At 48.1% G+C, this 16,158-nt stretch overlaps 1 protein-coding gene across 1 annotated transcript; it reads right to left on the reverse strand.

Annotated features, from left to right (window-relative positions):
* Positions 1–7,584: 7,584 nt before the first annotated feature.
* LOC137672508 (quinone oxidoreductase-like protein 2) lies at positions 7,585–15,808 on the reverse strand. Its single transcript, XM_068416743.1, is given in 6 exon segments — positions 7,585–7,653; positions 8,320–8,548; positions 8,974–9,066; positions 9,068–9,111; positions 12,592–12,696; positions 15,800–15,808. Coding segments are annotated over 6 exon segments (549 nt in total).
* Positions 15,809–16,158: the final 350 nt, after the last annotated feature.

The following is a 16,158-nucleotide window of genomic DNA, read 5'->3' on the forward strand; positions in this document are numbered from 1 at the left end:
AACCTAAAAGGAGAAATCCAGGTGGCTTCAGTACCTGAAGCTATTTTTAGGTGATTTATGTTGGGTTTAATTGGTTCTGAGATGAGATTATGATTTTTTTAAATGGTATCAATAGGAAGCTCTGTTCATCTGTGAGCTTTAGCCCCCTAGAAATGTGAGATATAAATATACACGCTTTTTTTGTGGAGATGTCTTAAGCATCATGTCACAGCACAGCAGAGTTTGAAAGTGCTGGCTACAGTCAAGAGAAAAAATTTAAACCAGCTTGTCTCTCATCACATCTGCATAGCAGAAATGCAAGTAGTAAATGAGCTACATAAAACATGAAAACTCATCTTAAATAGTCTTTAGAGTGAAAAACATCAGCCCTGGACACACTGCCAGCATTCGAGACATTTGACAGTGTTAGATGTCACACACAGACCAAGAAAACTAAAACCACCCAGGAAAACCAGGAGCTCAGGTTCCCAGGCAGGCTGAGCACCTGCACAGGGAGAGCCCTCACACTCAATCAGTCTCAATGGCAGCTAATTAACTAATTAGCTTGATCACTCCTTCCAGGCTTACAGTGAAGGAGTGGTAAGAGCCCCTGCTCCAGCTGGGGGTGGCAGTTGGGCCCTTCCCAGGCCAGGGACACCCCAGTGGGAAGAAGGTGGTGGCTCCCAAAGCAGCCAAGATATGGCTGCTCCCACCTGCAGCTGCAGCATTAGCACCATCACATGGATTTGACCCTGCCAGCATGGCACCACTGCACCACATTTCCCCACAGCCAGCTTGTGTGCTTAAGTTTTCAGATGGTTTTGTACTTTTCTTCCCCACATTAGGCTGTTTCCAGCTTCGAGGGACTAAGCCATCCCTCCCACCACCCATCCCGCACATCCACAGTCACATTTAACAACATCCAGACGTGCCTATTAATTTTTTGAGACTTAGGCAAGAATATTAATCACATTCCCGAGGCATTCAGCATACAACTTTTGCTTGTGAATACTAAGCCATTGCTACTTGCATCTCCCACTCCTCAAGGAAAGGCTGTGCAGCTCCCACATCCCATCATGGCAGGCTCTGCCATGGCATCTCACCTGGCTCAACCCACCACAGGAAGGAATTGGGGTGCACGAGGGCCAAGAGGGATGGAAGAGCTAAACCCAACCGCCTTGAGGAGGTCAGAGAGCTTTCAGTATTCAGGTCCTCTCGTTTTGCTGTGCAACACTCCTTCTGTTTTCCCAGCCATAAAATTGATGTTTATCTCGCTGCTAACTGCCTTACAGAGATCATTACACACTGCAAATTCAACCATTTGCAGATAAAAAGAGCACGAGCAGCCTGGAAACTGTCACGCCGCCCCTGTCGCCTTGCCACATTGTGATGCGTTACAACCTTTAAGCTGAAAATTAACATATAAAACCAAGAGGCCGGGAAATATTCACCAGGCAAATGATGAAAACCAAGCAGAGGCAATTCTTCCACCCACCCCACACCACCCCCTGCTCAACCAGAGAAAATCAATTTTTAAATGAGACAAATTCTGAAGCTATTCTTGTGGTATTAAGAAAAAAATACAAGAGGAGATTATTCTTCCTTGTCTAAAATCTCCTTGCTAGATGAAATGCCCCTCTGGATCTCTGTCTGTTGGAAAACACAGAGGGGAGAGAAGGCAAAGAGGTGGATGCAGATGCCAAAACAAGCCCCAGAAGCAGCACCACCAGCTACAACCACTGCATCTTGTGGCACAGGTGTCACGAACAAGCAGGGGAGGGATGCTGAGCTCATGTCTTGATCAGACCACCTGGCTGGGGCTACCAGCCCTCCTTGTGCTGATGCCCTCAGAGATCTCCACCTCACCCCACAAACCTTCAGGCTCCTTTACTGGTGCCCACAGAGGGAGTGAGCTGGACACAGATCCTTTCCCAGGGTCTCCAGCAAGTGCCAGGGCAAGGAAAGCTGATAGCTTGGAAATCTTTCGCCCTGAGATATTCCAGGGTGTCCTTTTGAAAAGATTGCCATCTTGTGTCTTTTCAGACACTTGAACAGTGGTTGCCTTCACACTTGAGACCACAGGTCTCATTCAGGAGCTTTATTACACACAATCAGGGACAATAAAGACCCTTGACAGTTACAGATGGCTTCGCTCTGTCCTGTTCTTCGTGCTACCTTGTAAAGTTGGACAGTAATGTTTCCCTCATCTTTTTTTTCATCTCAATTTATGACTCCTCTACTGTGAAAAGCCACTTATGCCTTCCACGGTTACACATACCATATCCTTCAAGGCCAGTAAATCACAGTTCCAAGTCATGTCAAATTTTGCAAAATCAAACTAAATTGCAGTTGTCCTTTAAAGCAAGAAGCTGCAAAATTGAGAGTGAACGAGCTCTTTTTAAAGCCAGAAATCCAGCCAGCAGCCTCCCATGGTGTGCAGGGGCAAGGATCACCAAAAACCTCTGAGTGAAAGAGAAAAGTCTGATACAAGGGAGCCCAGGAGACCCTCTATGCCACCCCAACAAGCTGCCCCTGTAGGTACTTCTGTGCTCTAATGTCAAGAGTTAAAACTGTTTGAAATTAGCAGGATTTCTCTGTATAAGCTGAGCCTCCAGCTGCCCACAGCTGGGATACAGGGGCTGGGAGGACAGAGCCAGGCTCCAGCAGCATTTGTTCATTAAGGCTCAGTCCCTGAGCTGGATTTGTGCTTGGAAAGAAAACTGGGGAGCTGATGGGATCATAGCTTCTTGCTTTAAGGGTTTTTTTTGTGCATATAAAAGTTAGACAAGTACTAACACAGCAGGGTTTTGCTCAGCTGAGCCCATCTGGGTTCACTGAAAGCACTGGGCACTGCACCAGGAACTAGGGAAACTGAGGACAAAGATAGAGAGCAGAAAAAACATTGACCCCAAAACCATCCTTTACTTTTTTCAGGGGCACAGTGAATTGTCTTTTCCTTCCTGCAGCAGAGTTAAACTTTCATGACAGCTGAATTAACTTGGAGAAGAGCCAGCTCCAGGGCCAGAGAGGAGCATGCTAGAATAAGAGCAGGGAAGACCCATCCCACTGCTGTGCTTGCTAATTCCCCTCCCCACATCCCACACAGCTCACTTATGGGGGGCTCAAATTGCTCCAATGTGTTGCAGATTCACCATCACACCCTGGCCCAGCATCCAGCCTGGCACACACACCGGGGCAACTCTTTCACCCCATACAAACATCTCTCAGCAAAACCCTTGCAATAAGCACTGCTATTTTGGAAAACCCTGTTTAAAAGTTTGTTCCATGGTCTAAGCTCAGGAGGCTTCTTGGCTTCACAAGGTGACCTCACATCACATCATCACATGAGCCCAGAGCATAAGGTGCAAGTTCTTCATGTGGAAGAATGCCTCTGTAGAAGCAGGAAAGATGCAACCACCAAAAAAACAAAAAAAAAGAGAAAAATTACAAGCAGCCATAACAGACACAAGGAAAAATGCAAAACATCTCGTGCCAGATCCTTAGCTGATAAAAACCCAACGTGCATAATATACAGCTTCAGGCTAGGATACACTTACCCATCTCTGAATGTTTAATAGGAACTAACGCATCCATTAATCAGCAGCACAAGACACAGAGCATTTTGTACCTCCTCTCCACACATTGTGCAATTAAAAGGCTTCTCATTCAGGCACAGAGAGAAAAGTCAAGGGACTTTGGCTGTGGAACATCCATTATTCAAAAGTGTATCCATTATTCAAAGTTTTTCTTAAAATCCTATTGTCAGCTTGAAAGGAAAAAGAAAATGAGTTTTTGAAAGCTGTGCTCCGTTGACATTCCACTCCAATTTTTGCTGATTGTAAGTAGTAAAACTCCAGACGTTTTGAAGAGCTGAAGAAATCCTTCACAGTTCCCAAGAAAGGCAACACCCTGCAGGTAGTCACAATTTTTTCCCCCTCACTTAACTCTACCTGGCAGGGATGTGGTACACCCTAGCCAACAGCATGCTCCTTTCCCAGATTGCTCAACTACCCCAGCATGATGCTGATGAGCATCTATTCAGGAGAAGACAACCACAAATTACTCAGCAAGCAGTAGCAGATACCTACCATGGCACCTGACCAGCTTATTGACACCCATAAGCTCAGCTGAATGAAGCCTGAGTGGGATGCACAACCTTCTCACAGCACCTGGGAGCCTCAGTGTAGGGTGCTAGGACAAGGCTATAGGAGGGTCACAGGGGAAATGAGTCCTAAGGGTGCTTCCCACCACCCAGATGTGGGTGCAGAGGGGCAGCAGGCCCCACAGAGCCATTGCAAGGGGAAGCCCAGCACTACCACAGCTCCTGCTGCAAAGGGAAGACCCTGGGACAACTAAACAGTGCTGCTCCAGGAAAGATGTTACACAGAAACCACCTGGATGGTGGAACATCTTCTGCAAGAACAGCAAAAACCAGCTGTTAACACTAGGATATGAAAACAAGTAGCAAAGGAGATTTTACCTCCTTTAGGAGCTGAAAGCCCCCAGGTCCAAGCATTATGCACTTCTGTAGGGATAAGGTAGGTCCAAAGTCCAGCTGGCAAGTTAGTCCACAGGTCATAATCAGGTCCTGAGAAAGTACCCAGGTCAAACATACTGGGCTAAGTCTAAAGCAGCAGAGTCTAAGGCTAGGCTGGCCACACTAAGCTAGAGAGCAGCATTTCTCTAACACAGCTCAAAAAGCAAGTAAACCCCCAGGCTGAGCTTATATAGGGCCCCACACCCATGGGTGGGGATGCACAGGTGAGGGCAGTCAGGGCCACTAAAGCTTATTAAGGCACTCAGAGGCTCAGCAAGGGCTTATGGGGAGGTGGGTGCAGGAAAAGGTAGGTCTCGGTTGTAGGGGCTGACTGCTGAAGAAGAAGAAGAAGAAGAAGAAGGAGGTAGAGTGAAATTATACTTGAAGCTGTGTATCAGATCAAGAAACAGAGGCTAAAACCTGAAAAATGATCCAGAGATATGAGATAATAAACTTCCTTAATATTTTATCTAAAGTAAGTATTTGTGAGAAAAGAACAGAAGCCTATGAAAGGTTTCCCTGTCTTTGAAGAGATAAGGCTGTAAGGTATGGGGGTCTCTGAAGGTGTAAAGATTCTTCTAGTTGGGTAAAGGAAGATCAAGAGAAGATGTGATAGAGGTAAGCAGCACTTGGTGGTGAGGGACTTGTTGTAATTGTAATAATATATATAAAAAAAATAACCAGGTAGATTTAGAATCAGTTTGTTTTAGGTTTTTTGTATGCATAGGATATAACTAAAATGTGGAACCTCCTGTGGTGTGACCTGAAGACAACAAAGATACTGTTTCAACAAAGCAAACTTATAGAAGGGTGATGATTGAAGACTAATGAGTGTAGTAACCTAAGTGTAGTGTATTAAAGTCCTTAAACACTGCTGAAAGCTCAGTGGGTGCAACAGGGTAAGGGTCCTGCTCCTATGCTGTCACACTAACTGCTTTACTACCACCAGACTACTAAGTTTAGGTGTTGTTGATAACTTAGGGGACAGCTTGAATGTATAAAATGAAACCATTTTGCAGTGATTTGTGCTGGCCACTATCTGTAAGCAGCACATTTACCTAAAGCACAATGATGTTTCAATAGTGGGTACTTGTAGAGTGCTTCCAGGATGCTAAAATGAGCTGGATGTTATCTCCAGGACAGCTATGGCTCACGGCTTATTTGGACAAATTCTTTGCTGCAATAGGCCATTTTCTGCTATTACCAGTGAAATAAGCTAAAAAACTACTTCTTTTCTTCTGCAGTGAGAAGCTGTGCATAATGTGATGAATTTGCAAAGCTTTTAAAGGATGGATGAGAGTTAAATAACTTCCTCCAGGGTCCAAGGCACTGCAAAGCAGGCCTGGAGTCACTGCTGTAATAAAGGCATGCTAAGAAAGCTAGGAGGGTTGTTGTAGCAGAGGAAGCACTTTGTAATTGGAGGCAATGCTGAGGCAGCTCGTGTAGGCAGAGTCTAAGCAATGCTGGAACAGCAGGGCACAGCACAGACAAATTTAAGTCTTGTCAGATGAAATGGTTTGACTGTTGTGTCTCCCCAGTCTGTTGTTGTTCGAGTCTCTCTCATTAAGTTTCGAAGAGGATAGCCAGCTTGTTACTGGAGTTTCAGGTTCCTTTTGTTCGTGGTGATGCTTATGAAGGTAATGGCGTCTGTAATTGCCCCCCCCCGGGACCAAGCTGGCCTGATGCAGTATCAAGAGCACACTCCTTCTCTTGGGTGGGTGAGGTGGAGGGAAGGCAGGAGAGCAGTCTCCCTTCCTTGCTGGTCACTGCTGGAGGCAGGATGGGCCAGTGAGTTCATTCCCTGTTCAAAACATACATGCAAACCTGTACTCCTCCACCCCTGTCTGTCTCATTTTGGTCCTCATTTCAGATCAGACCTTTCTGCCAAGCTGCTAATGGGATGCCTGGTGGGGCACTGCTCTGATATCCTACAGCAGTGGCTCCCAAATGGGGATCAGTGGGACCATGATTAGCCTCAGTTGCTCTTTGTACAGCTCCAACTGTAAAAAGAAGTTGGAAGTGAGCTACTATCTTCTGCTCCCATGACCACAGCCACCACAGGATATTAGGCTTTTGTCATAGAATAGAATTGAATCACAGGATCATTTTGGTTGGAAAGGACCTTTAAGATCATCAAGTCCAACCATTAACCTAACACTGCCAAGCCCACCACTAAACAACATCCCTAAGCACCATATCTACTTGTTTTTTAAATGCCTCTGAGGATGGTGACTCTACCACTGCCCTGGGCAGCCTGTTCCAATGCTTTGATAACTCATTTAGTGAAGAAATTGTCCCTGATCTCCAATCTAAACCTCCCCTGGCACAACTTGAGGCCAATTCCTCTCATCCTATCGCTTGTTATCTGGGAGAAGAGACCGACCCCCACCTTGCTACAACCTTCTTTCAGGTACTTGTAGACAGTGACAAGGAGTCCCCTCAGCCTCCTTTTCTCTAGACTATAAGTCTTGTCAATAAGGGAAGAGTGGTCATAGCCTACTGATGGGGTTGGACCAGCTGTTTAAGAAGCCAGCTTACATCTGGACTATACATGTGACCCTCTGCCACAGAGAAATGTGACTGGGTCAGATTTTGAGTGCTGTGTAAATTTGTTCAAGACTTTGGGAGGCCAGTGCAGCTGTGGTGATACAGGCTGTTCACAAGGTAAGCTTGATGCTGAGGGATCCTCAGGTTTACCATACACATATACGGTCGTGCAAGAGATTCCTGACAGTACTATGGGCTGTGTGAAGGCACAAAGCAAAGCATCAGCCATGTGACTAAGTGGTGGCTGCAGAAGTTTCTACCTCTGACTTGGGCTGCAGAGCTCTGAGCCTTGGCAGGAGCCTTTCCAGCTGGTGGTTAAGCCCAGAAAGGAGACAGACTAGAAGCACACAGCCAACAACAGCTACCCCTGTTCAGCTGACATGCAGCAACTTCTTAAGCCACCATAACCAAGTTGTGTCCCTGACTCATTTGGCTTGTCCAGTCTTGGGGTGGAAGCTTGGAGAGTCTCCTCTTCAGGGCAGGGAAAGAGCGGGAGGCTGAGTCCTGGGGAAACTGCATGTTTAATTCATGAAGATGATGACCATTCCTGTGGCCTTATGCTGCAGCACAGGGTTGAAGGCTTCATTTACCTGCAAACTCAAAGCCACGGGTATTTATGGTGATGGCCATCAGGGCAGGATGAAGATGCATGGGAGAAGTCTGCATCCAAGTCTGGGCCTTCCATCCCTGGGATCCACTGCTGGGACTGAAATAACTCTGGATCAGAGCAGCTCCTGGGTGTTCCTCTGACTTACATCCCTGCGTGTGCTGGATGGTGGCTATGTAAATATTTCTGAGGAGCTGAGCCATTACTTAAGGATTAAAATACCATCAAATGAAAAAACACAAGTGTTTTGAACACCTTCAGAGGTGCTCAGGGGGCAAAATGCAAATGAAGGCACATCAGGATCCACTAATCCACTTGTAAAATATTATCCCAGCACATTATTATTTAAGAACACAAACTCTTCAGTATGAGAGTGAGTTTTTTGTCTGACTCTGCCATTGAGGGCATTGCAATTCTGGCCTTGCAGTACTCAACCAGGAGTTAATGACTCCCTGGTTCAAAACCAATGAAAGAAGATTAAAAAGGGTGAGGGGAAAATGGGATTTCTTGATTTAATATTTTTGTTTCTTAGAGAAGCAGGAGTCAGGAGGCTTCTGTGCCAGGGGCCTAACTGCACACAAAAAACTGTTTCTACCTACAGAAAAAGAGCTTTCCTAAAATAATCCTGAGGAATCTGCTCCACGCTTACCTCTTCTAGTCTGAAAAGTGCTCCATCATGGGGATGGATATTTCCCTTCTGACAATATTGGGGAATGGAGGAGATAGTAGAGGAAAAAAATGGGGAAATCCTCTTCCTGGTATGGATGCAGTATGCTCCCATGGCAGACACTTTCTTTAGAAGCAGCAGATTAGTGGGAATTGAGGGGACTTTTCCTCTGGCAAAATCCATCCCCACAATCCTGCCCTCTCATGCCAACCTGCAAGATGAGGGAGGAAAGACAGTGGAGGTCTAGCACTTTGTCTTGAGGCAGTACTTGCATGTTGAGGAGGGCTGAAGAGCTGCAGATGCTGAGCTTTCAGGAATGAAAAGCTCTGGGCTGGGCTGTCATACTTTAGTGTTGGTTTTCAGAGAATATACTTTAAAACATAAAAAAAAAAAAAAAAAAAGGGGGGGCAACAAGCCATGGTCCTCTCCTACCCACACCCCCTCTGTGTGCACAGGAGGTGGTCAGCTGCATCTGGACCCTATGAACAGCCTCTCCCGGGGCCACATCTCTTCACACAGAGCCTGATGGGTTTGCTCAACCTTCCCCCAAAGGGCAGCAAAACCTTCAAACAGGTCAACAGCATCATCTGTGCTTGCATGGGCTTGTCATAAGGCTGGGCTTTTATTTCAGTGCACCTTTGCAGAGCTGCCTTGAGGATGTCCCTGCTGATGGCCTCGATGGTCATATTGACCCCTCTGCTGCTTGTGAGCTGCTTCACCTCCTCTCTGTCTGCTCTGGTTGTAGTTCATAGAATCATTTTGGTTGGAAAGGACCTTTAAGATCATCAAGTCCATGGCTTGGGCTGCTCTTCAGAGCCAGCTCACTTGGGGTCACTTCCAGCTGCCACCATCACCTGAGACCAAAGGAAAACCCACCACCCAGTGTGAAAGCTGCACTGCTCAGAGAAACACAGAGTGTCTCAGGCTGGAGGTATGTTTCTTTTTTTAAATGATTTAGAGCAAATGGGAAGTTGGAGCCAGTGACCCAACTCTTTCTCTGTGTATGTTTAAGATGTGTATATGTATATGGCACAGCAGAAAAATGTGTCATTGGTTTCTGAAGGGGACAATCTATTTCCAGGCCACAAGAATCCCCCCCGCCATCAGGGATGGGCTGGGTACCACAGCCACTCAAGGGGTACCTCTGGAAAGGTCTGTCCCCTCCCCAGGCTCAGCCAAACCCAAGGCGCTGGCTCTGCCCCGCCACAAAGCTTTGATGTTGCAAAGTGAAATGATCTGCTAAGCAAGGACCTGTGTTTGCCAGCTGACTTTAGAAACAGAAGTACATTAACTCCAGGCTGTAGAGGAAATGTCCTTGTACTGTGCAGACAGACCATGTAATTGCCTCCGCTGTGGGGCGGGGGGAGGAGGATTGCATGTATCAAGGTGTGGACATGATTTCTGCAGGCTGTCCCCACCTCTGCTGCTGTCGCTTTGGATGAACATCAGGACTTTGCTTAATCTCTCTGGCTTTGACAGGGACATTTTCGTATTTCAGAGGAGCAGAGGACTCGGCATTTCAGCTGCTGCTGAAAATCCAGTGAGTCACAGGCATCCCCCCACTACACTCCCTAGCCAAGGCAGAGCGGTACGACCCTGCTCCTCCAAACCAGAGCTGCTGCCCCGGAGCCCCATCAGGAGAGAGACACATGGACAGCAAGCTTGTCTTCAGTGAGACAGCTATGAAACATCACCTGCTCAGGACACCTCCCAGAAAGGGGAATGGGCCAGACTCTTCTCAGTGGTGCCCAGTGACAGGACAAGGGGCAATGGGCACAAGCTGAAACACGGGAAGTTCCATCTGAATATGAGGAAAAACTTCTTTATTTGGAGGGTGCCAGAGCACAGGAACAGGCTGCCCAGGGAGGGTGGGGAGTCTCCTTCTCTGGAGATATTCAAACCTGCCTGGATGTGACCCTGTGCAACGTGCTCTGGGTGACCCTGCTTTGGCAGGGGGTTGGACTAGATGATTTGGGGGGTTGGAACTAGATGATCTTTAAGGTCCCTTCCAACCCAAACCATTCTATGATTCTATCTCCAGAGGTCCCTTCCAAACATTAACCATTCTGTGATTCTGTGAATGGGGAATTAATTCATCACTGCATGTGGCCTGTGGTTCATAAAGTCTCTCAGTGCTGAACAGGTTCACCAGGAATGTCAAATTCTTTGTAGAAAGTTTGTGTTAAACAGTTTTAAAGCTTGTGCTGTATCCATGTGCATTTAGTTTATAAGAGTTAAATTTCCTGCAGGCCCTGACAATTTAGTACCGTTGAAATTCAACAGGTCAGGGCTGCCAACCACATCTCTCGCTGGCTACACTCCACCTAGATGCTGTGCAATCCTTACCTCCATGGGATCTGCTCTTCCCCCTGGTTAGAGGGAGGGAAAACCAGGGTGCAAACCCAAAACGATCTTCCCCAGCTCATACAGATGTGTGCAGAAGAGACAAGATGCCACAACACTTTTGGCAGCTGAAATGCCCAGGTTTGGGGTTACACTTCATGCACTGCCTCTGAGCTGCTGCTGCCACTTACCCCGGCTGAAGCTGTGCCCTATGGTTGAGAACCAGCAAGGTTGTGCCACAGGTGGTTGGCAATGCCACAGTGTCCTCGTACAACACCTTCAGGTGTCTGCCACAGTGTCTGTGTACAAAGACCCGCAACACAAGTAACCCCAAGAGTGATGGGGCTGAAGCTCTGCTGAACTGAACCCACGGCGAGGCATCGTGGGGGCTCGATATGTGAAAAGGGTTGTTTTAACAGGTTTTACATCTTTTAACAGCCCACTACTTGGAAAAACTCCCCCCAAGCATCCCACTCTGCCAGTGGTGCCAGGGGGAGGGAAAAGAGTAAGCGGAGGGTTGCAAGGCAGTGGTTCGGGCAGAACTAAAGCCCTGAATAAAGAGACAAAAGTCTTCTGCAGTTTTGGAAAACAAATGCCCTGTACCCTTCCCTTCTGATCAACACCACACTGCCGCCATAGCTTTAGTGCCAGTCACACCAATTACTCTGTGTCCCTGCCAAAAAACCCCTTATTGGATGGGTGTCAGGAGAGAAATTGCGTACTCCTGCTGTTCTCTCCGAATTAAACATTTGATTTTCCTGCGTTTTCAGGAAGAACAGTGAACAGCTCAAGTTGTGTGCAATAACAGCCCACTTAGCAACGCATGTATTTACCCCCTTCACCTTGTGAATGTTATTCCTCACGCAGAGCCTACTCCTTCTACATCCTGCAGAGCTCGTCACCCCTCACTCACATCCACAACCACGATGCAAAGGCTTGAAGAGGACACACATCTGAATCTCCACCCATGGTGACGGATGAGGGACCATGAGGCCAGTCCTAAATTCTTGCATTCCTGCCTTTTTCTCACCTCCTTTACCTTGCACATGGGCAGGACCCTGGGCCAAGGGCTGGGGAAGTTGTTGGCAGCAAAGCTGAGGTGGGCAGGAGATGGCAGCATCAGCACAGCATCACCCCACTTCTGCTGGGTGGGCAGAAGATGGCAGCATCAGCCCAGCAAACAGCAACCCATCGCTTAACTAGGCAGGGATTTCTTTTAACTGGGAATGCCAATGCATTTTTGCAAGAGGAAAGAAGATATTTTCACACCCTTGGACTTCGGAAATGTGATCAAGGCACAAGACAAGACGCTCCTGTGTGGGCAAAGCCAAAGGAGATGGCTCAGCCTGAAGTGTGAGAAGGACCAGGTAAGCATGGCCTGTGTATTGAGAGATGTGGGGGTTGAGGGACAGAGGGGTTTTTTGCAAAGAGAGAGGGTGCCTTCAGCAGGGGAACAGTCCCTGTGTCCACACCAGGCTGAAGGGTGCCAGGGTGTCCCAGGGACAGGCTGGCATCCACACCAGTGATGCTAGGCTGACTCAGGTGCTTATGTGAATTATTGTAGCGCTGAGGAGCTCTAGACTTAGGACAGAAGGACCCAGCCCTGCCCAAAACCTCTCTATCCTTCAGTTTTCTCAGCTTTCAGCAAGCTTAATGTTCACCGTAGCTCTCCCCAGACTAGCACGAGTGCTCTTTGCACACTACCTTGAAAATGCAAAATATTTTACGTTGAGTATTTTCAGAGAGGATATTAAAAAGGGGTCTTGTTGACTCCAAGAAGATGCATTCAGTGAGCCTGTGCTTTACCTGTGGTGGCCTTGATTTCCCAGGGCTGCTCCTCTGCTCTTAATCCAATGAGAATTAATACTTTAGTTCATTAGTCACTCTACACCTTCTGCCCAGATCAGTCACCAGCTCTCCAGGAGTGAAGGGAAGAGGATGTTTTTCCTGATACAAACCCTGGCAGGCCAAGATATTGGCAAAATTTAACCCCCAGTAATGGATACCCACTGGGACCTGCAAGAGAGAAGGGGACAAACATAACTCCATCCCGTCCCACAGCAGCAGCAGAAGAGTTTTAGATGGAGTCGCTGCCCTGAGTCTGCAGCAAAGTCTAGATAGACAAAGCCTGATGTCTCCAGCTGCCACACCAACCACTGTGCTGTCCCATCTCTCAAATGACACTGGTGCCTTCTAAGTCATGGGGTCAGAGCCTCAACCAGATGAAACTGGGGACAGTGACTGGTTTTGTTGTGGCTATATGGATTCTCCTCTGGGATGTTGTCCCATGGGACCTGGTAGAAAATAGACAGTGTGCATTGAGGAGCAGCTATCGTACTGGAGCAGTTTTGTGCTATGCTTCAATTTGGGATGTTTATTCTTTCAGTTTATGTTGATCATTACAGGAGACTTCCGTGCATTTTATCTCCTTGGTGCAGGTACGTGAGGCCCTGTGGATTTTAAGCTGGTCGTCCCTTTTTCCCAGTGCAAATAATTGGGGAAAAAACCCCAACGACCACTTTCGCAGAGCTCTGCTCTTTCAAGGACATGGTAAATATGTACTGAATGCTCCAGCACCATGGTGAGGTGTACGTTGGGATGGGCTGGCAGATACTGGAAGTGACACATGGGAAGGGAGTGAGATCTGAACATCACACTGCCTTGCATCCTGGATTTAACCTTCCTCTTTCCTTCTATCTTCTCTACCTTTTGCAACCTGCACGTAACCTTTGTCTGTTTGTATGTCTGTTCTTAGGCAACTTCACTGGGCTGGGACTTAGGAGATCTTCCAGCTCTGCTGCTGCTTCTCTGCCTGGGGATCTTGCACAAGTCACTTGTGTAAATCCAGTGTCCACACTAGTAAAATGGGGGCAAAGACTGTCTTCTCCTCTGTGAAGAGCCTGGAGATGTATCGGTGAGGAGAGACAGCTCTGTTGTTCTTGCTAACGTAGTATTTAAGCGGCCCATTTGAAAGCAGGGCTTACCTTGTTGTAAGGTGTTGCCCAGGTACCATGAAAAGCAGCAGTTCCTCGTGTTGTGGAGAGTTTCAGGGCAAATGGCCAGGGCAGAGCGAGCAGAGAGGGGGCTGGAGATGCTGTCAGATTCCCAGAGCAGGCCTCTCTCCAGTGCGTGAAGCTGTGGAGGGCTGGTGGCCCCTGAACTCCCAATGAACACCTCGGGGTGCAGGTACCTGTCCCCACGGAGCAGCGGGCAGGTGGGCGGCAGCATGGAGACCACCTGGTAAAAAGCAATGTCCTCTGCTTCTCCTGAGCTTCTAGTACCTGGTAGAACCAATGCAGCCATACAGACAGACGGAGCTCCTGTCAAAGCACGTGACCACCCAGGCTTCAGACTGCTGGGTGTGCATGGGGATGTTCCTGGAGATGGAGCCAGGTAGCAAGCAAGCCTGTGGGAGGTGTGACCAGATAGATGAGCTGCTCTGCCTGGTGGTTGAGCTTCAGGAAGAGGTGGTCAAATTGAGGAGCATCTGAGAGTCTGAGAAGGAGGTCAACCAATGGAGCTGTGCTCTGCCATCTCTGCTACGCACAGACCAACTCAGCATGGCCACTACTGAGGCAGGTCCAGGACATGGTTTGTGTGAGAAAGAAGGGCATTATGAGGGACAGGGAGGGGTGGAAGCAGGTTACTGCATGGAGCTGTAGGAGGAAACCCTCCTCACCCTCTCAGCTACCTTTACAGAACAGGTACAAGGCTCTGGGTGGGGTAGAAGCAGCACATGGGACAGAAGAGGAAGAACCTATGCAAGCGCTCTCACCAAGGTCAGATCAACCAACCCCTCGCCACAAGACCTGTATTATGACCAGTGCTGAGAAGAAACAATGGTGAGTTATGGGGATGAGGAAAGAAAAAGAGAAAAAGGGTGTCTTGGGGTCTTCCAGGCCCCTCCAAGCCCCATCTCAGCTCAGGGTGGCTGGGGAGGTGTCAGGGTCACTGCTGCCTGCAGCAGTCCAGCCCCACGGCGCAGCTCCCCGGGGCACGGCTGCCCACGTGGCTGTGCATTGCCGGGGGACCAGGCATGGAGTGCTGACTGATGCTTTCAATATTGGGTAAATATTTAAATGCTGGGTAAATATTTAAATATCTAAGTAGATCTTTGCAGCTCTGATGAACCACACCAGCGGAAAACTTTGCAGAGGAGGGTTTTGCATCCCGAAGGCTCAATTTTTTTGTAGTGAGTGTGCCTCTGCAGGAGCACATGGTAGTTCCCAGCAGCTATAAATGGCCCCGTGCTGCTGTTGCAGTGTCGTTGTGCTGGGTTTTCAGATAGGGAAACTGAACATGCATGAACTACACATGAGTCAAAGCTCACAGAGCCAGGGGATGAGAAACCCCGATCTGCTGACTCCCTATCTCATGGTTTAACCACAAGTTCATCCTTTCCCCTTGGGACATCTCCTGCTGTGAAGCTGCATTGCTGTTGGCATATGAATTTCAGAGAAGTATTTTCAGAGAAAATAGTGTGCTGCTTGGGCTGAAACATAACTCTGTCCGGAAGGCAGATGGGAGTGCATATGGGGGAGGGAGTATGAGACAACAGATTTGGGTCTGGAGAAATCAGCGTGGCTGTTTCTTCCTGTAGTGACTCTAACAGGAAGACCACAGTATATTGAGCAGTTACTGGTCCGTGTAGCAGTTACCCTGTGAAGGTGCTGTGCCGTGTTGCAGGTACACCGTGGCCACCCAGCCCGTGCCATGCCATACATATCCCTTGGCATGGGGTAGACGTTGCTGGCTAATCACATCAGAGGCAGCTCCGGCTTGGCACCGGCGATCACACCACCTGCGCATCCTTATCTTCAAGTGAAGTAGCACGTTCATGTGTGACCGTGCTTTTGCTTGGCACTCAGGATGAGGAACGGAGTTGGTTTCTTCTAATAAAATCCTGCAAGAGCTCTAAAGACCAAAGTGTTGGTGACAGGACAGATGGACAGGATCTGTGCAGGGTGCTGTGCCCTGATCAGAGGTCCAGCTGACATTGCACAACTGAGTGCCCTGCATCTGAACAGATGTGAGATTTGCTATGCTATCCCCCTTTTCCTTCTAGGATTAGCTCCAACAAATGGATCTTAACATCTGAAGGAGAGAGTGCCTTTCTTACCTGGGTCATGACCCCCAGCCCTGGTGCGTTATGGTGATGTGAAGGGGAAGGGAGCAGGCTCAAGCTGACTGCTGGTACCATTTTTAAATGTGTTGGGCCATGTTGTTACAAGATGTCATACACAACCTGGATTGGAGCCCTGCAAAAGGATCACGTACTGACTCTTCTCTGGGGCAAGTGGATTTTAAAATATCACCTGTGGCCATAGAAGATAACAGTGCTGGGACTACACTCTTCCACGGAAAATACAGAGGAGGGAGGAAAAACATCCTACATATCTCCCAGATGCGCCGTATTTCTCAGGCAAACATTTGCCCTCGCGCACAGGGAGCCCTAAATGTTTCGGACTGTACCTGCAG

The sequence above is a fragment of the Nyctibius grandis genome, chromosome 21 (assembly GCF_013368605.1).
Source record: "Nyctibius grandis isolate bNycGra1 chromosome 21, bNycGra1.pri, whole genome shotgun sequence".
In the NCBI taxonomy this organism is placed as follows: domain Eukaryota; kingdom Metazoa; phylum Chordata; class Aves; order Nyctibiiformes; family Nyctibiidae; genus Nyctibius; species Nyctibius grandis.